This window comes from Neofelis nebulosa, chromosome 5 (assembly GCF_028018385.1).
Source record: "Neofelis nebulosa isolate mNeoNeb1 chromosome 5, mNeoNeb1.pri, whole genome shotgun sequence".
NCBI lineage: Eukaryota > Metazoa > Chordata > Mammalia > Carnivora > Felidae > Neofelis > Neofelis nebulosa.
Genome location: NC_080786.1, coordinates 72,727,410 through 72,753,941, shown reverse-complemented (window position 1 = coordinate 72,753,941; position 26,532 = coordinate 72,727,410). Strand labels below are relative to the sequence as shown.

Sequence of the window (26,532 nt, the reverse complement as noted above, 5' to 3'; positions counted from 1 at the left end):
GTTGTAAATGCGTGAGATTCAGGAGACCTAAAAACGGATTAATTTTATGGTCACTTTGTGTGTTCACTAGTTCTTATTCTCTGCCCTAAATTACTTTGTAAATTACAACTTGCATTTCAATATTCAACACTGTCTTCTAAGGAGGAAGGGATTGTCTTACTAGCTCTGTGATCTTGGAGAAGTTACTTCTTTTTTCCTTATTTGTAATACTGAGACAGTAACAGTTACCTACATCACATTTATTAAAATAGTCAAATATATGCAAAATGTACAGGGCCTGACACAAGCTGCACAATAACTTCTACCTGTTGAGTCACCACCCAAAGGCAAGCACAGTATTTGTGGGATGGTTAGGTTCTAGGTCAGCATACAAGCCTACATTTAACTCCTAAATAAAGTAACAGTTCCAGCCTCATGTGTTTAATAATGCTAAATGGTGACACAGGGATCAACCCCATTAACTCCAAATCTGGAGTTAACTTCCATATATTGTGTTAGAAATTTACTTATTAAGTCGAGACACAGACTGGGTGTGCAACTACAGACATAATAAGGAGAAAAACTGCTAAAGATAATCACTAGCAATTCTTGACAAGTAAATAAAATGGTTTAAGTAAAATACTGAAGATGTACTAGCAATTCCTAAAGGTCAAAGACTATTTAAGAGATAGTTTTCATGCTTTACAAAAACCACTATGTAGGACTATGTATGGATGATAAAGGAGGTACACAGAAAGAACCGGACTCTTTTAAGATGAGTTTCTTGTACAAAGATGAATGCATGAGTAAACTTTCTACTGCTATCAACCATGATTTTTGACCAGTTTTTCTTTATTCCATTGCAAAACAACTGTAGCTTTTTCATTAGGCCCCCAGTGCTGAAGTCTGAAAGCCACAAATAGTACATACCTAGTTAAGAGTGACTTAGAGTGATAGCATTAAAGGTCTGTTGTCATTTACAGCGTCTAGAATCTGAAATTGGAAAGATTCTAAAGACCATTATAAATCAACAATGACTCCTATCTCTATCTCCAAATCTGTTTTCAAATTTGGGAGGATCTTTAGATCCAAGTCACTTCTTCAGCTCTAGTTGCTAGAGTTTATTCTGAGTAAAACCAGACTTTGTCGGCCTACTCATTTATTCAGACCTACGAAAGGAGGCATCAAGGGAAGCATTATTAGGAGAGAGATATTAAGAAGAAATGCAGGCCAGTTCTAGGTTAAAAACATGCCCAGTGCCTTCCCAGCTGTACACATGCAGTACTAGGACGGTTTCTGAATTTTCTTTCTCTTAGGAGAAAAGCAGATTTACAGTGTGCTTCTCTTGCCACTGCTGTTTTTGCTAAAAGGATTCTTTTTATTCTGATCTATTCTTGCTTGGAACATAGACTCTAAGGTCTTGCCAATATTTAAAGTTAAGAAATTTCTTAGAGCTATACTGTTAACAAGGTTTAAAAAAAAAAAAAAAGAGAGAAATAAGCAAAATCAGCCCCTATTCAGTTTTCATGGCTTTATTCCTAAGCTGGTACACAAACCATATTAAGTCAAGTTCAGAGGTCATTTAGGCAAGACAGATAATCTGCAATATAATCTTAGGAGTTCTACAAAAAATTGTTACTCAAATGATCAATAAAAAATGGCACCTAAAGAACAAATACTGTAGATCTCTTTCAAAAGCTGAGGGAAAAGAATTTAACAGAAACGACCGTTAAATAATTTTTGAAGAAAACAATCCAAGTGTTCAATGAATAAATTTAATTTTCTCTCAAACAGCAGGATAAGGTGGACCCAAGGAATTCTCATATACTTTAATACAGTGAAGAAGCAATACTATGAGAATTATCTTTAGGTGAAGTTTAAATCATCACAGTTAAGAAATACTGTACAGAAACATATACATGAAAAGCCTAAAAATCAAGCTGTGAGGACACCCACAACTGAAACAAATATATTTGAGAATAGCTGAAAAGCATTTGCTTTCTGCAATCTCTACAAATAAAATAGCTTTTGGAGTGGAGATTTCTGCACTGGACTTAAATAAAAGACCCAAAACTTTCATTAACAGCCTTTTGTGTAAGAGTGCTGATTCCCTTGGCATATTAATTTTTTGGCTTATTTCCTTTTTCTTTTTCAAATGCAGCTATCTGATTAAATATATTGAGTAAATTTTGAGGTAAATTTTTTTTAACTCCACTTTCTGACTGCTCTTTGCTATTTAGTCCATCTGTTTCTGGAGCCTCTGTTTTAATGTCCTCCTCATAAGTATCCTCTATTTCATATTCTCCTTGATTTTTATTTAACTGGTATCTTTGTTCATGTCTACCAAAATCACGTGATCCAGAATAAGTATACTTTTTATATTTTTCAACCGATTTATAAGAGTAGTCTGAGCTGGCTGGTGAAGTGGAATGCCTCATGGAACCTGGCTCCCACCTTCTATAGTGTTCTTTTCTTCCCTCTGTATCTTTTTCAAATCTTCTGTAACCATAAATTTTCACCTTGTCCTCTGAATTCCTATAAAAGGAATCTGAGGAATCTCTTCTACTGGAGAAATGTTTTTCTGATTTATATGGTTTTTCTGCTTTGCTACTACTTGCCTGAGAATAAAAATCTCTTGGATCTTCAGACCTACCTCCAAAATCATCCGGAATTTCAACCGAAGATGAAGAGACAGGGCATCTATCTTTCTCTTTTACCTGTTTCTTTTGATATGGTAACCTATCCTGCTTTTCCAGTAGTTTTTCCACTTCTTGTTTTTGGTTAAGAAAAGATGCTAAAGTATTGGTTGGAACTGGGAAGAACTCATCTTTCCTATTCTGATCTATCTGACTTGAGGATGCCTTATTAGCTAAATGCCTTTTGGAACTTCGAGAAGACTCTGAACGGTTCCTCCTATGTTTCTTATGCCTTTTGTGACCAGAAGAGGAAGAAGATGATGAAGAAGAACCAGATTCATCAGCAGAAGAAACACTTGAAGAGGAAGAAGTTGATTTTCTTCTTTTCTTCTTTAGCCTAAAAAATACAGTTAACCCATCAGATGTTAAGTACAAAAATGTTTCTTAATTAATAAGATTTTGGTTCTATTTTAAAGTTCTATTGTTAGTTCTCCTTAAAGGTTTCCTAAAATCTGTGGCTTAGATAAGCAATTACTGTAATAATCTTAGTTACTACAAGGTCCAATTTTACCAGGAGGCATGACTTTTGGGAAAAAATACTGGGTAGACAGTTGTCAATGAAAGTAAATCCATCATTTCTGAAGGCATAGTTACATTTCCAACATTATCTAAAAAACTTAAGCCCATCTGAACACACAAAGGATAGAACTGAAGTCTTATATCCAGCTAGATGTAATATATGTGGTTTCTCCACCTTAACACTATTGACATTTTCAACACCTGAATAATTCTTTGTTGGGGAGGTAGAATGATGGTGGGGGTGGGCGGTATGCTGTAGGATGTTCAGCAGCATCCTTGACTTCTAGCCATTATATGCTAGTACCACTTCCCAGTTATGATGACCAAAATATGTCTCCGGGAGGAGGGGGCGGAGTTAAAGCTGCCCCCAGTTGAGAACCACTGCTGTAGTTCTAAAACATTTCTAAAATACAGGCAATTAAAATAACTTATATATTTTATTTATTGTTTGTTTGCAGAATTCTACCTTCAGATTCCACTTTGCTTAATTTCTTTTACAGAAAAACTTGTGGTATACATACTTACAAAGTATCACTGATTATAACTCAACACTTTTTTTTTACTTACATTACTTCCATATGGCACTTTGGTTCAACTCAGTAGTTGCTTTAAGTTAAAAAATACTGAATGTTATAGTTTACCTTTTCTCCTCTTTTAAGAGCTTACGCAACTTTTCTGCACTTGTTTCTATTTTCTTTGTTTTCTGCTTTTCTTCCTTTTCAGCTTGTTTTTCTCTTAATTCCAAAGATTTCTTTTAGAACCCAGATATCGGAAAAAACCACACGTTAAAAATAGCAGAATACATAAAACCCAGTTTTCAAAAGACCACCCCCCCAAGCCAGAAATCAAATGGGGTATACCCAAATCACCATATATCCAGCATTAAAGAAATATTTTTAATATAAAAATTAATCATACAGGTGTTTGGCATTAATCATTGCAAGAGCCAGAGTAACATTGAGGACCATATTGCAGTTGGTATTCCATGAAAAAAGGGGAAGCCATTGCATTGGTACCCATGACCCAGAGTGCAAGAAAGGGAAAAAATAAAATATATAATAAAATACATGAAAAAATATTTTTTAAAAAATTGAAAAATTTAGACAGGACACAAATTTTATAAATAAAATTCAAATAAATTCCATTAAGGTGAATTGTGGGGGGAATCACCATGTTCAAATACAAACCATTTAAAAAATAGCACAGCCCAGTTGGATGCATGATTACATAAGAAATCATTTTCCAGTTTGAGGATGGGGATGAGCAGCACCAGATGTCACAGACACAGCAGCAATGGTCCAATTCAGAAGAAAATGCATGAGAAAACATTATCATCAGTATTACAGGAAAAGGCAGTTTAAAATATTTCTCAAAGAGGTTTTTATAATTAACTCAATTACAACAACACTGAATTTGTAACCATCAGGAAAGCTCACTACAAGGACAATTCCCAAAACTACATACCACACATAGGCAGTAGGAATTTTCTCATAGGGCTATTTTTACTTTTAAGTACTATGAAGCAATGTCAAACCCAATTAGGAAAAGCTGTATCTAAAAAGAAATTTTTTATAACGTCTTACTAAGTAATCTAGAATAGTTTTCCCGAGAAGAAAGTTAAGTTTTGACATTAATTTCAAATATCACTAAATTTCTAAGAGGAAATAAAGAATCACCTGCATATATTTATGAAGCTTCTGCAAAGCATCCTCTGCATCTTTAAAAGTCTCATCCAAAGCCAAAGCTTTCTTATAGTAACTTTCAGCATTTAAAAACTTTTCTTCTTCTTCTAACCTAAATTTGAAACAAAAGGTTTAGCTTTCTGCAAAAACAAAAAATTCCTTATTTATACAGGTCAGAGATTTATGACAGAACTTAAAGAAAAATTTTTTAGCAAATCATTTTCCAAACTAAGCAGTACTTAAATCAGGTACTTTTTACTATTTCTTTGGTAAAAAGCCCACATAAACCAAAAAAAAGTCAACTCAGATATGGAGAACAGATTGGTGGTTATACGGGGTTGGGGAGGGTGGCGTTGGTGAAATGGGTGAAGGTGGTAAAAATGTACCATCTTCCAATTAAAAGATAAATAAGTCCTGGGGATGTAATGTACACCCTGGTGACTACAGTTAATGATACTGTATTACAGAAAAAAATACAGGACTCCATTACTGGTAACTAAAGCCAAATGTAGGTCCAGCATTGGGATTTTAGTCTGATACATGAAAACACATTATCAGCCAATGTCTTCAATAAATTTAGTATAATCTTGAGCTTTAGCATAGAATTATATAGGTTGGGTGCACTTGGGTGGCCCAGTTGGTTAAGAGTCTGACTCTTGATTTTGGCTCAGGACATGATCTTGAGGTTCTTGGGATCAAGCCCCTCATCAGGCTCTGTGTGCTGACAGCATAGGGGCTGCTTGGGATTCTTTCTCTGCTTCTCTCTTTCTCAAAATAAATATTTTTAAAAAAATTACATAGGTTGGCTTTTCCAATAGTTTATGAAAAATTTTCCCAGAATATTCACTAATGAAGTTGGAAATACCAATGTATACATGTACATTACAAGTAGCCTTCAGAAAGAAGTATTAGATTACAGTCATGTCTACACTATGAAAAATCAGAATTAGAAAGGGTGGATACAAAACAGAAAGGATTTGCAAAGTACTTTCGGTTTTTCAAAAGTAGGAAAAAGTAATTACTGTGAAACAGAACAAAACCCAAAACCCAATGGCTTCAATGGGATCACTTCTGTATCACTGGATATGGGCATTAAGGGACCAGTTCAAGGCTATCAATATTTTTGGCTTGGATAACATACAGATGATGTTGCCATCCACTCATTTAAACACCAATATGTGGGTAATAAGATAACCATATTTAAGTAGCTGTCTACCTAATGAGAAAGTAAAAAGGTGCTTCAGTCACTTCAGTACAAAAAGAAGTTCTTGAGTTGAAAACAAATATTGCAAATCTCTTTAATTTAGAATTATGGAATGATCATACAAACTGGATTAATAAAACAAATTCATGAAACAGAAAAGTGATAATTCTATTTAAAAAATTAGTTGCAAAAAGATGCTACTAATAACAAATTGGTTTTTAATTGGTAAAGTAGGCTATAACCAAAAATATTTATATTGGAATATTACATTTCTTCACATTTTATAAATTAGACTAGCCTGTTAGTCATTCAATATTTATGATACAACTATGCAAAGTAGTATGCCAGCATCTCAAGATAGTAACTTAAGTTATAGGGTTTGTTCTTAATGATTTGCTCTTCCATTTAATCTGAGTTTGTGGATTTTACTGCACAGAGCAGAGCAATAAGCTGAATATAAAGGCAAAATATTATTCACAACTAACTACAGAATTCTCAATTCATACTTCTGGCATTATACCAGTGGAATGATGAAATAAATTAAAAATCCAATTCCTCTCTATTAAAAAAAACCCTCTTGTGTGTGTGTCCAAGAAAAGAGTACTTCCCTTATTTTTGGACCTTCACATTTATATTTCTATATAAGGAGAATAGATATTCAGAACAATGAACTCAAGACCCTAAAATATCTCCAACCTCCTATCATAACCTCAGTAATAAGGGAAAAAACACTAAAAGGCTTAAAAAGGACTATATTTAAAAAACATTTTCAACCAAAATTGAAATTAAGAGTGTTCTGAATTAAGTGAGTTAAAGATGCTACTTCCTTACATTAAGTTTAAGATTTTATAGTAGCTGCTTGAGTATTAGATCTCTACTTAATATTAAAAAAAATTCGACACTTACTGCCCTCCTCTTTCAACAAGTGTCTGACAGAGGTATTTTCTTGCATTCCTATGAGTTGGACAGTTTTCCAATGCAAGCTCAAAATCTTCTATTGCTTTGTTCAGACTTCCTTTTGTTGCATATCTAGAGACGTGAAATAAATTAGAGGAATTTATCTTCTGAACTATTAGTAAATCTTATATTCATTTACCTTATAAATATTCCTTAAAAGCCATGATCCACTTACAATGCTCCACGAGCCACCAAAGCTTCCACATTTTGTTTGTCTATTTCCAGAGCCTTATTATATTCATTCATAGCATCTACGTGGCGTCCAACCTTAAAATAATCAACTCCAATCTTCACACTAAAAAGACATTTGTAAACCGTCACATGCATTTCTCAGAATATCCAAACATAATGTTAGCATTGATAAACTTTTAAAACCAATCTAATTTGGCTAATATTTAGTCTGCAATACTCTCAGTATACATAGAGAGTATTTTGCCTTTCAATAACTTTATAACAAATATCTATGAATCCATATATCAATATACTAATTCCTTTTGAAAACATGGAAAATGTTGGTTAAAACTTAAGTCTGTTAAGCTTACAGCACCATTCACACCTATAAAAAAGCTAATGTCAAAAACACATCATTTTAATTCATTTATAAACAAAGTTGGTCTTAGTAAGGACTTAAGAATGCCTGCCTTACCCTAACCTTTAGACTAGATAATGCAATTGTTGAAAGATAAAGTTTTCATACCATTTTAAAGCCCAAGATGCAGACTGTTTCTTTCTCAATGCAGAAGCAAAATCATCTTCAGAGAAATTTTTGCTGTTCAAAGAAAATGAAAGTCAAACTACATGCTTTTTTTTTTTTTTTTGGTAACAATCCTTCACTCTAACAGATAAAAATTCAACTCTGAAAAAGTAAATCACAGGCAAGAAATCTGTATTCCACATACAAAACAATATTCTTAAAACTCTCAGGAATGACTATTATTGTCAAACAGTATTTTTAAACCAAAATTCTTATAAACTTTCTGCATCATTCTCTACACATATGATCACAACAGATTCCATTCCAGGAGATAGGATCATCTAGTTCACTCGCTTTTTAGCATATTGCAGCTGCTAGGCTTAGAATAGTCAAATATGTCCCTCAGTTATATAGCTTTTGATCTCAGCACCATTTACTTCACCACTTCAAAGAATAATAACTGATTTACTATACCTTTGTAAGCCTCGCATTAAAGATGGTGGATTAGATTCATCTATTCCTAGTTTTCCTAGAAGGAATTCAACTACTCCTGGATTAGCAAATCCCAAGGAACTCTGCATGACATTTTCAAAGGATTCCAAAGAATTGCTATTTAGTTCAACACTTTTCCTTAAAAAAAACAAAACACATACAACAAAAATATAAAAATGACTAACATAATTAGCATGTTCCATTTCTATTAAATAAAACTCGTATCATTTTTGTACACAAAGGTACAGTAATATTATTTTGGTTTCTTTTACTTAAGGGTTATAAAAATGAGCATATTTTGAAATAAGAGAAATTAATTTTCTACTTTGTTGTCACAAGTTGGACACAATTTGGTATTTTTAATCAAGCAACTTTTGCAATTAATTTGTTGAAATAACATGGATAACTTACCTGTAGTACAAAGGAAGCTCTTCAGAACTAATTACACCTAATTTGATACCAGACAGATGTGGTGGAAGAGATGAACTATACAGAGACACTGCAAGCTTTTCATGGTATCTGTCAATATCTTTGATTCCAGCTTAAAAAAAAAAAAAAAAAAGAAAAAACTAAGCTGATTAAAAAGAAAATGCAAGCTAACATAAAAACACATATTTTTCCAAACACTACTCTCATTAGACAGATTTTCAAAATTAATATAAAAATCTGACAACTGTTATTTTTTTATTAATATGATGAAACTGATCACCTCGAATAATGTCACCAGTTTGGTAATATGATAAAGGATCCCCATGGTTACTGTGAGAAGGTACATCTCTTAATGGACAAAGAGCCTGCAATGAGAAGTATTTTAAAATACCAGACATTCCATTCTTTGGTGAGAAATATCATCTTTTATCCTAGTTGTTCAGTACAATGAGCTAATAGTTGACACAAACATTAAAAAAACTAACACTCTAAAATCTAAATTTAAGGATTTTCATTATAAGTAACTTCTGTGCGCATAGTACAACAAGTTCTCTGGTTCAGTTCAAAGACTAAAATCTCACAAAATTTGCAATCAGTTCTAGGAACCAAATGTAAGTATGGATTATGAAACACATAGATATTTTGTGCTTGTTAAAAACAAAACTAAAACTGTTCAGAAAGTAGGAGAATTCCAGTGAAAACTAAGTGCAAATTCTCCAAAGTTTATGTCTATCATCCAGTCTGTGATGCCTTCTGCTTTTCTTCCTCTATCATCTACCTTGACAGACGGCAAATATCAAACCTTCGGCAAATATCAAACCTTTTAAAATGACACATTATCTCAAATTCAAGACAATTCATCTTGGGCAAAGTATCTTATTATAATGCACAAGCCATTTACATTTAACTACTGTAACTATATAAATAAGAAATTTGTTTCTAAATTATCCACACGTAAGTATCTAATGCCAAATACTAAATAATTAAGAACATGTTCAGCTAGGAGAAATAAGCCTGGAACACCAATGAATCTCACCACATCCACTGATATCTGTAAGCATTTAAAGAAGGACCCTACCCCTGCCAACCAAAGGGACCAAATAAACCTCCAAAACCAGAAATGGAGGAGGAAACTACGCAAGTAACTATATCACCGTTCTTTCAAAAAGAAAGAGTATTTTATTCTTCTCCAATATTTATTTCTCGAAACTACGGCAGCAGGGCACACTTAAGCATAACTGGATGCAAAAACATAATTTTCGCATTGAGATGACTCTTATCAAAAACAGAAGCAATCAAATAACTGAAAAATAACTTACTGTGATTTCTAAGTGGGATATATCTCTTATGATGCCACTGCCTAAACAAATCAACACCATGAAAAACCCAAATTCCCGAATGGAACTAATTCTTCCAATCACTATATCACCACGCTCAATATCTCGGAAAAACAGCTCTCTCCGGTCCATACTAGGGATCTCCATGAACTGCTCTAAAGGTGGCATGATTGCATAACCATCTGAAAAAAAAATTAACAAAATTACAACTGCTTTGTGTTTTGCTTCATCTCAAGTGCCATTAAAATAACCCAAACCGCAATCAAAATATTTTAAGAAAACTCACCTTCATTGTCTTCATTGACTTCAGAAGTTGCAGGTGCATCTGATTTCCAGGAAAGTGCAAAAAGCAAATCTGCTTTTTTGGAAATGAATTTTTGTATTTCAATGTTGTCAACTCTCTTCTCTTTTCTTAAAAGGAAACAAAACTTATGAAAACTGTCTTATGGGTAAAACCTTTTTTAGCAAGGCCAAGCTTATGCTCTTGGCTTTCATTGCCCAAGCAGATCCATCCTAAGCTCTGGGCCGCACATCCTGCGAGAAAAAGTTTTAATCAGAGACTCCCTCATTCGCCAGCCAGTAGGTGGAGGGCGGGGAAAGTTAAAAAGTAGCCCCCGCAGCTCGGGGGAGGGGGGGGGTGTAGAAGAAAGCCCAAGGGATTTTGGATAAAGACTCCGTGCCTCCGCTAGCCAGCACGGAAGAAAAAGTTCAGTCCGCTTCCCGCCTTTCCCTCACACCCGCAGCGCGGACCCTCTGCCATTCAGCCCTCGGCACCTGCGGGGCAATCCTCACGTGTTCGCGGCCGCTGCTCTGCTCCTCCAGGACTCAGCCACCCGGAGGCGGTAGTGGGGCCCTGACCTGCGTCCCCTCCCCCGTCTCACAGAGGCGGCGCCGTACCATTACCTGCCCTGTAACTGCTGCTGGGGCGGCGGGCCCCGGGCGGGCTCGGCTGCGGACCCTAGGAGGCTCCGGAAGTGCGGGTTGTCCTGCTGTTCGCTCCGGAGAAGGGAGAGCAATGACGGCCCGTGGTAATTCAATGACTGCCGAAGAAGGTCCCGGTCCATGGCCAGAGATTGCTGGACCCAGTAACAGGTGGGCTGCTAGGTGCCCCCCGCCCCCACCCCGTTAGGTGCTCACTACTTCAGCTTGGTGGCCCCCGAGACTGAGGAAACAACCTGGAAACTGCCGGAAGGCCACATCACAGACACACAGTTGTCTGCCGGAAGTGTTCCGGGACCGCCCCAAGCGGCGGCGTGGAGGAGCTCAGCCTCGGTCTCGCGAAATGGAGCGAGACTACGGAAGCCGGAAGCACTGGGTTAAGCATTTCCTGAGCTAAGGGCTGCCTGCGGCTCCGAGGTAGTGCACTGTGAGAAAGTTTTTCAAAATTTCTGTGATGTTATTACGTTGAAATGGCCCCGGCTCTAAATCATCCTCTTATTTAGTGAGGCGCTTCTAAGTGCCATTGCCAGGGTGAGAACCCCATACGAGTTACAAAGTTTCTTCCTTCAGAGTGCTCGCAGGATAAGTCATTCTCTATGTCTCACATACAACCACATTAGAGTGACTGCTCTGGGAGATTTTCTGGTAGTCTAAGGTCAGAAGAAAGGAAGGATACTAGCATCTATTAAGCACTGGAATTGTGTTGTCCATCCATACTCCATTCACCCTGATGATTTTAGAGTTAGCTTAAAATGGCTGTAGACATGTGCATACATGGATTCTATTTTATTTGTTTATTTAAGTGGTGTCTAAAGATTTAGTGCCCACTAGATTTACTTTGTAGTGCTGTGTATTTAAGTCAATATATTGTTTTTGTGGGTAATTCAAGTGATTTTCAAATATAATTGTGATTTAGGCTCCCCCCAGCACCTTAGTTAATGACTTGAGCTGCTAACCGCTTTAACTCATTATATATACTCTCTCCTTAGAGATTGAGGACACAGTTCCAAGAGTCTCAACAAATTGCTCAATGCCACCCACCTGTTAAAAGGTTAGAGTTAGGATTCAAACTGAGGTCTTAATACATCTTCACAGACACAATTACTGAAGAGTGTTTTTCATATAGAAGACATAACTTACTCTGATTTTGAGATAATATGACTTTATTTCAATATATTAAAATCTGTTCCACTTAAGTATGTATAGTTTAGTATGGTCCTCTTGAACAAAAATAAATGGTAGTTATTCCACCTCCTCTCCAGCTATGTGTTTTCACTGTCTCACCACTTGGATAGAAAACCCAGCCCAGAATATAGTGTATGACTCCACACTATTTTGTGAAAAATCCAGGCAAATAGTTTACTGAGACTTGAGAGGATGCAACAAAGAAGAATGCAAGTTTAAAAGATAATAAATTTTAAGCCACTATGGGCACATCAGGAAAGTTTGATCAATGGCACAGACTGACTTGTGTTAAGCTATAACTCTAGAGAATGACTGTTACTAGGAAACAGGAATTATCACTGAAAGCCAACCACTAAGAATGAACTATATAGACATTCTGGTATATACATGATTTTAGTTAGAGTTGATCTGTTATTGAGGATCTAATTATCTCCAGAGGGACTGAGAAGCCCAGTGTCTGAGAACCAGATGCCAGACAGCGGCACTTAGTCTGAGAAGGCCACTTTGTGAAGGCATTCTTGAGTAGCACATGTCTTCATCACTATGGGATCTGTCTACTGTTTTTCCTGATTTTAACACTAGAGTAAACTCCAACCACCCCATGTCTTGAACAGCTAGAATTGCTGTGGTATAACCATGAAAACAGGAGTAAGTAGCTGCTTTTAGAGGGTAAACAGTGTTCGTCAAGAGTGGAATTTATCAAATGCTTGCTGTATACACAGTAATGATGGGAAAGAAAAAAAAAAAAACTTCAAGCAGGTATAATCAAAACTTAGGCTGGGTCTTATCTTTGGTTAGGGCTGGCCTTACATGGAAGTAGTCACAGTAGTTATGTGACAGAGACAATCTTGTTCTTCACTTCTCAAGTACTACAATCACAGTATGGGAGTAAGCCTTTTACAGTTAGTAATGTATTGGAATGAATTTTCTGCTGGGATAGATATATCCTTTGACTTTTGAGGCCACTGAGCATTGAATCTTTGACATAGGACTGGAGGAAGTGAGGAGAGGAAGTGAGGGGATTAGTTGCTTTTCATCTTGGAGAAGCTAGTCCCACATGCAGGATTTCTCAAGGTGGACATAGAAAGAAAACACTTTATTTTTCACTTCTTGAATATTTTTGTTTACCGGTTTGACCTTTAAAAGGATCTTTTAAAAATCCTTTTCAGTAAGTTTTCCAGATTAAACAGTATGAATCATCATGTGACTATGGGAAGGAAAAGAGGGAAAGGATTCAAGACATTCAGATCTTTGGTGTCTAGATCCTGGGCCTATTTTTATTTTGATATAAAATTCCATTTTAAATGAACACATACGTACATTTCTTAACACATACTCTCTAGGCCCTGGAAATGTAAAGATGAAAAATACTCCTGATTCTTGAGTGATGCACAATCCAATAGAAGATTAGACATAAGAAGAAATGTGACACATGGTAAGTACTATTGTTATGGACATCTACTAGGTATCTGCTTAGATCCCTTATTTTTCTTGGGGGTTGAGGTAGTGGGAGTTGATAGGGGTAAGAAGGAGAGGAGGAGGCAAGTGCATTCCAGGAGGGGTGGGAAGGAGTAATATAGTTAAAGAAGTAGAGATGTGAAAAAGCAAGATGTGTTCTGGAGACAGCAAGTGTGACATTGAGGTAGGTAGGGTTATTTTAGTTATGGACATTTTAGTTATATACATCATTACAGGTAGGCTGTAGATTGGTGAGAAGAGACCCGTTTCCTCTGTGTGAGAATACACACACACACACACACACACACACACACACACACACACAGATTAAACGCCTGATTTTTTTTTTTTTTTTTTTTTTTTTTTAGTAAAGGACATAAAAACTTAGCCAGAGCAAGGTAGCCATGTAAAGCAAGGGCAAAAGCAGCATATCTCAAAGCAGCTTTTCTTGGATCCCCCAAGTTTTCCCAAAATAACATGCAGAGCTGCTAGTGACACAGTGTGCAAAAGATGAAGTCTGTCTGGACCTGAGAAACTTGCTTATTACCATGTGGGAAGGACTATACAAATAATCCGTGACTATATAAGAAATCTGTAGACAGGTTCTTTGTAGTTCTTGACTCTGATGTAAACAATTTCAAAAAGCCTCATCCTCATCTGAGATTGAGGATGAGATGTTTGTATCAGGAAAGTGTGGGTAGAACCAAATAAGACCATAAGTATGTTAATACTCCTCCCTTTAATTTTTCAGTATTTTTTTCTATTCTTTTTCTTAAGAAAATCCTTTTTTGTTGCTTAAGCCAGCTTGAGTAAATTTATGGTTTGGAACCAAAAGAATCTTGACTATACTAGGAAGCCACCAACTAGTAGCTTCTGCTGTTTCTACTCTGCCATTAAAAAAATTTAAAAACAGATATAGAAAGGTTGAGAATTTGTTCAAAAATGAACTTTAGAATCCACATTATCTTAGTATTTATCTAGTATTCTTTCTACCATGCCATAGCATCTAGAGGATTAGCTGAAACCATGTTCTTTAAGGATATAGTTGTAAATGTACATGTGTGGAATTTATTTTACTTTAAAAATATCTATTATTATGTTAACTTGTTACAATAGCCATGAACCTTTTTTCCCCCTAAAATGGGGCCACTTGGTTTCATTCATAGACATATGGTGCAAGAGGCAACTTTGCTTCCATAGGAGGTAATTCACTTTGTTCTATTTAAAATTATATTTGGAGTCACCTTGGGTTACCTTAAAGAAGAATGAGGAATACTAAAAGAAAGTATGGCTAGACCAGCCAAAAATCCATCTTTATTATTAAGGAAATAATTCAGACTTCTTCTGATAAGGTTTCACTCATTCAGTAGTCTTTGTTTGAAAGGATTATACCACCTTCTCTCTTTTTTTTTCATATCACAGATTAACACATCTCATTAAGAAAAACATTGTCAAATATTTATCCACACGAGGGTGCTGTAAGATCATTGTGGATATCAAGTTTTCTATCATTCACCGGAAAACCTACTGCCAATTAAACAAGTATTATGGCCTACCATGTAGAATCATTTTAAGATAGTTATGTCTCTAACACCTTCTCCATATTTTAGTTGTTGGTAAATGTTTTGAGGATACTATTTTAATATGAGTTAGTTCATATCTCATTGTCTTTGATTGATTAGCTCTGTAATTTTGAATTTTTCAAGAGGAAAGATCACTAATTTTAGTTACAATTTAGGCCGATTAGTTCTGAACAGACCAGGAGGTGAACATTGCGTAACTCCAGGGAAGAGTGGGGGTGTTTGCACTGTTAACATTTACATCATAATCTATGTATGACGTATGTGGAACTCCCAGAGTTGTGGAATACTGGACCATACACAGTGGCTGTCTGCAGTGTTATTTCAAGCTAGCCATTTTTGTTTGTGTGTGTGTTTGTATTTGTTTACAAAAAGGACTTGGGAATAGGATGAAGGTATTTCAGAACAAATCCATCATGATGGGGAAAAAAACAATTGAAAAGATATGTGCAATACTGACATGGAATAGGTCAGTGTGCTTATCTTCAGGTACTTTGTCAGGACTGCTTAGAAAGATACAAACATACACATTTCTTAGATTCTCATTTTGTGGCAGTTTCTCAGAATACTATGCCAGGGAACATGTCAGGATTATAACAAAAAATTGACAATTTGATGTTAAATAAACAGTATTCTTTGTCAATACATTCTGGATTGGTTTGATACTCATTTTTAATGTAATTTGGACATTTCTTTGAAAATGAGTAAATTGATTACCTTTTGATTATTAAACCATAACTCCTTTTTATTTTATTGGTGGCAGCACCAAAGGGGAATTTCAGAGACTAGAAATGTATTATTGTTTTAGTATATTGCCACCTCCTTAATGGAATCCGTTGGAAGATCTAGAATATCTGGTTAAAGATTAAATGACATTTGATTATTGGTAGATAGACTCTGATTTCTAACGGCAATTAATTGAATGAATGAATGAATGAATGAATGAATTTGGCAATTATTTATTGAGGGTTGGGCACTGTTTCAGATTTTAGGACTATAGTGAAAAAAAAATCAAGATTTCTGCTTTCAAGAGATTATATTCTGGTGGAGGGAGACAATGAGCAATAAACATAATAAATAAGTAAATGATGTAGTATATTGGAGAGTGATAAAACCTATAGAAAAAAATAAATCTGGGAAAGGGGCACTGGAAGTGCAAAGGAATGGGTTTAGTAGTTTTAAATAGAATGATCAGGGCAGGTCTCGCTGAGAAGATGACATTTGAGCAAAGACTTGAAGGAGGTGAAAAGTTAGTCATTCAGCTTTTTTGGGAAAAAAGAGTTTCAGGCTGAGGGAATAGCCAGTACAAAGGTCTAAGGCAGGAAGGTATGTGGTGTATTGAGGAACAGCAAGGAAAGTAGTGTGGCAGGAACATAGCATGAAAGTGCGGTTTGTAGAGTATGGGAGGCACTTGGCTTTTACTCTTAGCGGAATGGGCATTGTTTCAGGGTTTTAAGCAGAAAGACGTGTTATGACTTTGATTATAAAAGGATCACTTCAGCTGCTGTAGAGATTGGAGTTAACTAAATAACTATTGCTTATAATAGAAGAGAAAAACTTTTAATTTTTTTTAAAGTTTATTTTTGAGGGAGAAAGAGACATGAGCAGGGGAGGGACAGAGAGAGAGGGAGACATAGAATCTGAAGCAGGCCCCAGGCTCTGAGCTGTCAGCACAGAACCCAATGTAGGGCTTGAACCCATGAACCATGAGGTCATGACCAGAGCCAAAGTTGGACACTCAACCAACTGAGCCACCCAGGCACCCCAGAAGGGAAAAACTTTTATAAAAGACTAAATATCTCTTGTGTCTTAGGAAACATAATTTTATTTTAAAATTTACTCATCATTGCATAGAATGAAAATATGAGATTTCATTGGCTCCAAGAAGATTAAGAGTGTCAGCAACTATTTATGATGAGGTAGGGAGTTATCATAATGGAAACAGTTTAGCCCAGGAGTCCAGGCTGCATCTTGGGGGCAGATCATCTAATCTCCCAAGCCTCTTGTCACCTTTAAAACTGAGGGCCTGGACCCTTTACATTCTCTGTGCTATGATAAAAACAATCCAAGTGCTAAAACTTCATGTTTCTCTTTAAGCCACTCTGCGTCTTTTTCTATGAAATCTGCATGGAATTTTTTTTCCTTTTACATTGCATTGCTGGTAAGTTCCTACTGTGGATGGTCTCTTTAAGTGAATGAGTTTCTCTAGTTCCAATTGGTTGTGTCTAGAAAAGAGACCAGACCTATTGAATCACTGTACTGTACACCTATTAACTCTACTGGAATTAAAATAAAAATACATAGAAAGAAAGAAAGAAAGAAAGAAAGAAAGAAAGAAAGAAAGAAAGAAAGAAAGAAAGAAAAAGAGAAAGGAAGAAAGAAGGAAGTCATACAGAGAGATTGGCTGGTCAGCCTCAGGTAGTCTCAATGTGGCACTTCCATGACATAGTCCTTTTATCCAGCATCCATTTTTCAAGAGTAGAAATTCAAGATAGGCTTAGCAAACTGATAGACACTAGCCAAACAAGCTAGACACTGATTTAGAAACCATATTGATAATGTTTTAATGGTGAAATATAGATGCTATGTGAACCAGAAACTCATATTGAATATCAATATATTCTCCCATAAGAAGCCAATTTTAGTCAGAGGTTTATTTGTGAGCCTGGAATCAGAGCAAAAACAGTCTGTTAGGTGATGTTAATGACTAATTCCATCAAAGTATGTAATCTGATGCATTTATTTCCTCTATATGAGTATTTCTAAGGCTATCAGATACTCAGCTCACATAGGCACCCCCTACCTCCCGCTCTCCCTCCCTCCTTCTCTGTCTCTTTATTAGCAGTTATATTCTCTCTATATATATAACTGCTGCTTTTGAAGCAGTTTTCAATGATTTTTTCTTAAAATGGAAGCCCAGTATACAAAAAAGAACTGCAGAACTACCTTTGTTGAAGCTATGATAGATGGGGCGCCTGGGTGGCGCAGTCGGTTAAGCGTCCGACTTCAGCCAGGTCACGATCTCGCGGTCCGTGAGTTCGAGCCCCGCATCAGGCTCTGGGCTGATGGCTCGGAGCCTGGAGCCTGTTTCCGATTCTGTGTCTCCCTCTCTCTCTGCCCCTCCCCCGTTCATGCTCTGTCTCTCTCTGTCCCAAAAATAAATTAAAAACGTTGAAAAAAAAAAATAAAAAAAAAATAAAAAAAAAAATAAAAAGAAGCTATGATAGAAAGATAATGAGATCTCAACCTGTTGCTCCCCTCCACCCCTAACCCCCACCATGCACATACTAAATGGTGGCTGGATAGATACCTTTAAGGACTGTCTCAGACCTATTAATGGGTTACTTTTTCAGGTAGAGTTCAATATCACTGATTATGTTTTAGCTTAAGTTATCATATTCCAGTCCTTCTTCTGTATGTCTATACTGTATCACTCTGGAACTGTGTATTTCTCAGACTCTCTAGTCAAACACCATTTTATCCTTCCAGGTTTTACTTTCTCAGGAGGTAATTTGATTTCCAAGTTCAGGAAGGCTCTATTCTTTGTCCTAATAAAATCAGTATGAGTCTTTTTTATGATTTGGTCTCTGCCTATGTATCCTATTATATTTTCAGCTCTATCTGTAAATCATTAGGATTCAACTGCAAAGATTTCCTTTTTTTTTAAACCACATAGATTTTCTGATATTTCCAAATATTCCAATTTTTCCCCCAACCTTAGAACTTCTGTACTTGCTGTTTTCTGAAATGTTCTTCCCTCACTTTATTTTCTTTTTATTTTTCAGTTCTCAGCCCAAAGGTAACCTCTTCTCTGTCATAGCACTCCATTTATTTCCATAACAGTTATCATAAATTTTTTCCTTATTACCTCTATTCCCCACTAAGATCCATGGAGGTGGGGCCTTATCTGTATTGTTCATGCCTCTATACTCAATAATAACTAGCTCAGTGCCAGCAAATATCAGGAATTAAATAAATGTTTGAATGAATGACAATATACAAATACTTATATGTATATATCACATTCACAGTGAAGGATAGGTCAGAGTATGTCATATATGTTCGTTTATTTATTTTTCGCCTGGTTTACATTTGGTTTTTGTCTTTTATCTTGTGTTAATTGTTGTTAATTTCACTGTGTCTCTGACTAAGTTCTCTAGGGGTTCTGTGCAAATAGGACAAATATCTGTATCCTTGTTGTATTAGGGTTCTCTAGAGAAACAGGATAAATAGCATGTGTACATATAGAAAGAGATTTATTTTAAGGAATTGGCTCATTGGATTATGAAGGCTGGCAAGTCCAAAATATGCAGGGTGGGCTGGCAGGCTGAAAACCTAGGAAGAGTTGATGCTGCAGTTCAAGCCTGAAGGCCACTGGGCTGGAGACCAAAGAAGATCCAGTGTTGCAGTTCAGATCTGAAGGCTATCTGCTGACCAAACTCTATCTGCTGGCTGAACTCACTTTTGCTTGAGAGATGTCAGTCTATTGTTCTGTTCAGGCTTTCATCTGATTAGATGTGGCCAACCCACATTATGGAGAGCATTCTGCTTTACTCAAAATCCATCAACTTGAATGTTAATCTTATCCCAAAATACCCTCACAGAAACATCCAGAATAATGTTCAACCACATATCCAGGCACCATGGTCCAGCCAAGTTGATACAAAATTAATTATCACAATTGTGTTATACTTCAATGCCTCATTTTAAGACAGTGAAGTTTATTCGGAGTAATACAATCTCATGATGGTGAAGCAGCCACGTTCATATTATATGAAGAATAGCTGAAAGAACTGAGAATGTTTAGAAATTCTCCATTGTTCAATATACTGGGTTCCACTCTTGTTCATACCCAGTGTTTTTCTGAGTAGAACCACCACTTCTTACTTCTATCATAATTATAATATTAATTATAAACATTTCACTGTCTCGGTTTGAAATTAATGTCAGTTAAGGGCCTTTATGAGCAAAATTTCTAAGCTTGTAATACTTTTATTTTTGCTACTTCTAAGATGTAGAACTTAAGATTTCTTATCCATCACAGTGATTTCTGCAAGATAACTTCCATGTTAAGCACTGAGTAAAAAATTATCTACCATTTTTTATGAGTCACTGATTCCAGTTGACTTCCCTTTTTGAACTATAAAACATCACTCCTAATTGTAGCAGCCCAGGGTTTTGCTGTTAACCCTGTCCTACCCATTTCTGAGGCTACCTTTTAACCCTTTCTCCAACAGTAGTAAACAAAACCAAACACTAGGATATTAGGAAATTTGTTTTTGATTTTGTTGTTATTTTTTCTATGACACTTAGACCTTTCAATAGCTTCTGATCCAGAATTTATTGTATTAATTTTCATTGGTGTCATGGTGTCTAGCATGAATATGAGAGTTGTAATTCATTTGTTCACCTAATGTTTATTGCCTATCTATTTGTGCCAAGCAGCTCTAGGTGCTGAGAATTCAGTGATGAACAAGTCAGAAAAACAGCCAAAATGAAAAAAGGTAGCATGAATGGTTATTGCTGATGATCCTTTATTCTGTGTCTGTGGATTTAGATATAGAAGAAAAGTGGATTATTTTTATAGCTTTTATCAATTTCACAGAATAAAAGAACCTTTGAGGTACCTTTGTTACAACTTGAAGATTTAGAGGAGAATAAAATCCATAATAGTATAGTATATATTTATATAGCATATAGTATAGCATATATTTATGTATATTTATATAGTTATTTCACAATAACAAATACCATTGCATTAATTATCTCTGTATAATTAAAATATTTCCAAGACTTTGTCATTGGCTCTTACTTTTGGCCAAATTAAGGATAACTTATTTCTTGAAGTGTATAGCAAGAGTCTTTGAGAGGCCCTTGGAAGTAGTGACATAAGAACCAAGTCAGTGAAATTTTTATACCGTTTACTAGAAATTTATTTTATGGAATATTCTCAGTTGACATAATCCCTTCTCCCAGTGTTCATGGAGAGAGAGAGTAGAATTGTGAGGAAATGTTCTTATGATGGATTATATTAAAAATGATTAAACAAAAATATATCTTATATAAGAAATACTGAACATATTGATACCATATTACTGCTGAAATTCTCTGGGCAATCTGAGGGTTTATAAACCTATTTACTTATTTGTCTTTTTCAAACATTGATACCTTACCTCTGGAATTACCAGAATTCTGGAAATTTGCATAGATGTCCCTTTGACTATTTGAATACTAAGCTGTATGTATATAGGGTGAGACTCTACAAGTCTAGAGAAACAACAACTACAGGGAAGCTGTAAGCTGAACAACCATCAGACTTTTATAGTGGTTGGAAGATGCTTGCATTCTGACCAACTAGGGTAGAAAGGCCTGTTGACATGCAGAATTAAATGGAGATCCTAAAAAGGTATCTTTTGGGTTTAGCCCTAAGAAGGGCTAAACCTAGTCCTAAAGTCTGTTCTAGACTTGTCTTAACAAAGTTGAAAAAGCTTAAAAATGATCAAGTTAATTTCCAAGTAAATTAATTGCCTGCCAGCATAAAACTCAACTCCCTTTAATGAAACACATAAAAATCACTCAACAATAAAATTCACCATGTCCAACATCCATCAAAAATTACCAGACATGCAAAGAAGCATGAAAATGTGACCCACAGCTAGGTTAAGAAAATCTGTCAATAGAAACAGAAATGACAGAGATGATAGAATTAACAGACAAGGACTTTTAAAGCAGCTGTTACAAATGTGTACAAAGATTTAGAGTGGGAATGGAGAGAGAGGCAAGGAAAGAGCTTCTGCATTTTTTATGTGCATTTCTCCCTCAGAATGAATTTGGGGGCAAGTATAGAGAGAGGAGGGAGTGGTGGTAAATCTTTTCTTCCTGTCTTCATTTGATAGGGTTATTCTCTGAATCATTCTTTCTCTCTGGGATTGTGGTAGGCTTGCTGAGATTCACTACACCATAGCACAGTGGTATAGAGGACAATGGTATACAGGATGCTGAAGCAATGGTGTGGCACACAGCAAGTGCCTGCTGGCAATCCTAGATCTAAGAGGTATGTGAAAAAGAGCATTTCTCTGTGTCAACAAGCAAGAAGGACTGAGCAGACTTGTAGGAGTTTTATCAATCTCACCTAGGGTGAGAAGACCCCTAGGGAAGATGGAGAGAGATCAGAAGAGGATGCTGCCACATTTCATTAGATTATCAATATGGTGGAGAAACATGGTCTCCAAGGATACCAGCTTCAAAAATGAAACCCCTTAAAATCCAGAGTGGACAACCCTTCTACCTGGATGTCATAGTAACATTATTTAAGTCCTCCATCCCAATACCAACCAGAGAGGAGAAAGAGGACAGATGGACAGTAATCTCAAAAAGTACAGTAGTTAAGGTGGGAGCAGGGGGAGGGATAAGGCTTAACCATGGTTTTACTTTCTGTAGTTTCAGTTACCCGTAGTCAACTGCAGCCAGGAATCCAGTGATCCTCCTTCTGATATATGGTCAGAAACTCAATAGCCTAATGCTAAGTCACAATATCTACATCATTCATCTTACCATGTAGGCATTGTACATCTTGTAACATCTCAAGAAGGATGAGTAGAGTACAGTTTTGAGAGACAAACCACATTAACATGACTTTTATTCTAGCATATTATTATAATTGTTCTATTTTATTATTAGTTATTGTTAATGTGTTAGTATGCCTAATTTATACATTAAACTTCACCATAAGTATTATGTATAGGAAGAAACACAGTACATGTAGAGTTCAGTACTTTCTACAGTTTCAGGCATCCATTAGGGGTCTTGGATGTGTCCCTGTAGATATGGGAGTGCAGAATACTCTGTTGAGGTTTTCATTTTGGTACATCTCAATTTGTTTCTTGTTAAACAGGCTAAAAAAATGATTTCTTGCTCCCCAGTTGCTTTTCTAAGCATCTAGCTCTAGATCGATTACTGGATAATTTTAGAGATGTGCTCATTCTGTAGAGGAATAAACATGAAGCAAGCCTACAAACCTATGAGAAGGGAATGAACCTTGTGTAGGTAAGCAATTTAAAAACTAATATGTAGGTACATTATTGACAGCAAAGGTAAAAAACACACTAGACAGCTAAAAATAGTCTTCTGTACGCTTTTAGAGATGTGGTGATTAAGTACTTGCTTTCTTCACTTTGTCTTATCGGCAAATACAGAGCTGCAATAAAAAACTCCACTTAACCTGTCAATGTGATCTGAGAGCACTGAATCCTGTATCTACCTGGCTAAAGCTTGTCTTCCCTAAACAGGATGATGTAAAGGGGATACACATCTAGGTTCAACCTTAATAGTCCCTTACTACTTGCATGATAACATTCACTATGGTCTGCAAGTTTATTTAGTATCCCTGGTTAAAATATAATAGCTCTACTCATTACTTTATTATCCTATAATTTCTCTGGGACATAGACTTTCATTTCTTCAAGATTGATTTTAAAATGCTGTCTAGTTTTAGGTCATTTGAACTTTATTGATTCTCAGTTCCTAAAATAATCTAGGCCTTTCCAGCTTTAAATTTCTGTGACAGTGTGATAATTTGGGGTTTAAAACCATTTATGTTGGGAAAGAAAAGATGAAAAATACCCCAAAGTGTAATTTTATCAATATTAACATCAAATTGACTTATTAATTCATTCTTCTATGCCGGTAGTTTGGGAAGAAAATTGAGCTAACAACTGAAACAGAAATGGCTCCTTCTTTTCAGGAATTAGCAACCTAAAGAGAATACTTACATTTTGCAGTGTTTATAGATCTAGAAAGCTAATATAAATGTTTAGTAGCACAAAAAATTAAATTATTGCATGATGGGAAGTTTTATATGCATACTTATATAGGTGTTAGTATACACACACACACACATATATATAAGTATATACATATAAATAAATATGTCATGGCATCATTGGCATAAAATACAGAAATTAGAAGAAAAGTGGAAGTTGTTACTGCTTTTCCTTTCCTTTCTTTTCCTTTCCTTTTTTCTTTTTTTTTTTCTTTCCTTTTTTCTTTTTTTTTCTTTTCAGTAGGCTCCATGTCCAGAGTAAGACCCAGGCAGGCCTTGAATTCACAACCCTAAGATGAAGTCCTGAATGAGATCAAAAGTCGGTTGCTTTAACTGACTGAGTCACCCAGGTGTCCCTACACTTTTTTAATGCAACTTTATCAGTCCAAACTAATCAATTCATATATCCTTGAATGCCATGATAATTGAGAGCTGAGAAGCAAACTGAGTTACCAAATAGGCCTTAGTGGTCATTTGTTGTCTTTTAGCTGCCTAGGATCCATTTTTCCTAATTTTGGTAACAGTACCTACCTTTCCCCCATGCTCTGTCCTTGGGCTTTGGGTATCTTATATTATTGAGTCTAAGGATAGGCATGTGACTTAGTATAGACCAGTCATCATATTTCATTCTTCTGATAAATTTGATTGGCTTAGGAATGGACAGTGATATGATTTGGCCAGTAAGAATCAAGCCCAGGAATTCTGATTAAACTGTTGAAAGAACCTTGTGTTTTTTACTTTAGTTTTTACTGTTTTTTCTGGACTTCAATCTTAAATTGCTATCATATATTTTGCCACCACATAGAAACTTTGAATAAAGTCTACATGGAAGAGAACAGAGCTAAGAGATGGAAAGATACTGAGCCCCAGTTGCATCCTTTGAGATCTTGGATGAAGCTGGGCCTGAATATAGAACTACATCTATAGTTTTCAGATACATAAATCAATACATTACCTTGTTTGCTTAGATGAGCTTGAGTTACATTTTCTGTTACCTGCAGCAAAAGAGTAGTATATTGAGTATTTTTCATTTGCCCTTCAGATTCACTATGTACTCTTCACTCTCTGTGCCCCAAGGTACTGACCTATCTGGACTATATCAAAGAGTTCTTTTGCCCTGTGGCTTCTGGTTATGTTCAGCTGATGGAAATCTCCCAGCAGAGTAAATCCAGGGCATTTATTCCCTCGGGGCTCTCCCTGGTAGATCATAATAAGTTGGCCAGTCTAGTCCCTCTTACAAAGGCTATAGACCTTCCCCAGTGCCCTTCTCTTTCCAGGTTTGAGTAACCATTTTCTCCCTCCATACCATCAAATGTAGGATAGTAATACTTCTTCACAATTGCTAGTTCTGCCATAAAGCGTTATTCCTAATCAATTTCCTGTAACAGTTCCCATGCTTTTGTAGTCTATTAAAGTGTCCTCAATTATCCAGTTTGAGTGAGTCATCTCTTCCTAGTTGGACCTGAGTGATACTTACTCTGTGTATCTTGGTCTTCAAAATAAAAGGAAAATGCAGTAGTTTTAGAAGACACTATCAGATTTTCCATTTGCATATTTATTTCTTCATAATGAATGCTCAATTGAGCATCAAGATAAAGAGTTCCAATTTTTTTCAATGCATGGAATTTTAGTAAGTCTTTGGTGAAGAGAAGTTAGGGCTGTTGGTATTTATATTAACTGGGACTTATTTTTAGATTTTGGATTCTTTTCCAGTCTGTCACTCCCAGAAATTTCCTTTTAATGCAAACATGGTAGAATCCTTCTTTATTATCCATGGTAGCTGTGTGTAAGCATTACAGTGCTCTCACAAATTTCCATTTTCACTTTTCCCGGTCCTAGAAAAAGGTCTTCTTGAATTTCTGTGAATAAATGAATAAAGAAGTAATCTAGAAATGCATGCCAAATTACATGGCCGCAATTTATATGCAAGTAAAGCATTCATGTACACTCTGAGTTTATATCTTGTAATTACTTGGTCACAATTTTCTGTTGTACCATGTACATAAAAAGAATTTCCTAAGCAAATTGACAGTATTAACAAAATTTCAGGTATATGTTTAAAACTACTTAAGAGAACAAACTTTCCATGGGCTTTTATATACCTTGGAAGGATACAACTACAAATATGCTAATTTCAGATTTACTCATTGAAGCGATTTTTGAAGACCTCAACTAGGTGTCACATAATTAGTCTGTATATTTAGTAAGATTACTTTAACATTATTTATCATTCAGATTTTTACCATGGTTAGACTTCTCTTTAATTAATCTGAGTGTTGACTGCTGATGAACTTTTTTAGTGATAGAATATTTTAAGAAATTAACTATACTGAACATATGTAAAAGATTAACAATAGCTGGTTATTCAACATTAGTCTGAAGGCATAGAGTATATTAAGTAGTTAAGATGAAGCACAATATTATTTATGCTTTGAGCTGAGAACACTTTACTACGTTAATCAAGATACTTTTCACCTCATCTGGTTTTCTTGGCTCTTCACTTATAGCAAGACTTTCACATTTAGACAATTTGAACTAATAATAAAGATATGGTTGCCAT

The 26,532-nt window shown here is 35.7% G+C and overlaps 1 protein-coding gene and 1 long non-coding RNA gene across 3 annotated transcripts in view; one reads left to right on the top strand and one right to left on the bottom strand.

Moving 5' to 3' along the window:
- Window positions 1-1,495: 1,495 nt before the first annotated feature.
- Window positions 1,496-11,196, bottom strand: TTC14 (tetratricopeptide repeat domain 14). 2 transcript variants are annotated; one of them, XM_058730578.1, is made up of 12 exons: window positions 10,893-11,196; window positions 10,276-10,400; window positions 9,972-10,171; window positions 8,933-9,017; window positions 8,635-8,764; window positions 8,206-8,361; window positions 7,735-7,806; window positions 7,213-7,332; window positions 6,987-7,109; window positions 4,871-4,988; window positions 3,836-3,945; window positions 1,496-3,012 (listed from the first exon to the last, which is right to left on the bottom strand). In XM_058730578.1, exons 1-12 carry the CDS (start codon window positions 11,051-11,053, stop codon window positions 2,100-2,102), a joined length of 2,313 nt encoding a protein of 770 aa, XP_058586561.1. In that variant the 5' UTR covers window positions 11,054-11,196; the 3' UTR covers window positions 1,496-2,099. The 2 variants fall into 2 exon arrangements, with proteins under 2 accessions (XP_058586561.1, XP_058586562.1); XM_058730579.1 differs by having other exon boundaries at window positions 10,764-11,029.
- Window positions 11,197-11,246: 50 nt separating this feature from the next.
- The window catches only part of LOC131512205 (uncharacterized), a 315,375-nt gene continuing 300,089 nt past the window's right edge, over window positions 11,247-26,532 (top strand). Inside the window, exons 1-2 of the long non-coding RNA XR_009262021.1 lie at window positions 11,247-11,345; window positions 13,457-13,548. This is a non-coding gene — a long non-coding RNA (uncharacterized LOC131512205). The remainder of the gene's footprint in view (window positions 11,346-13,456; window positions 13,549-26,532) is intronic.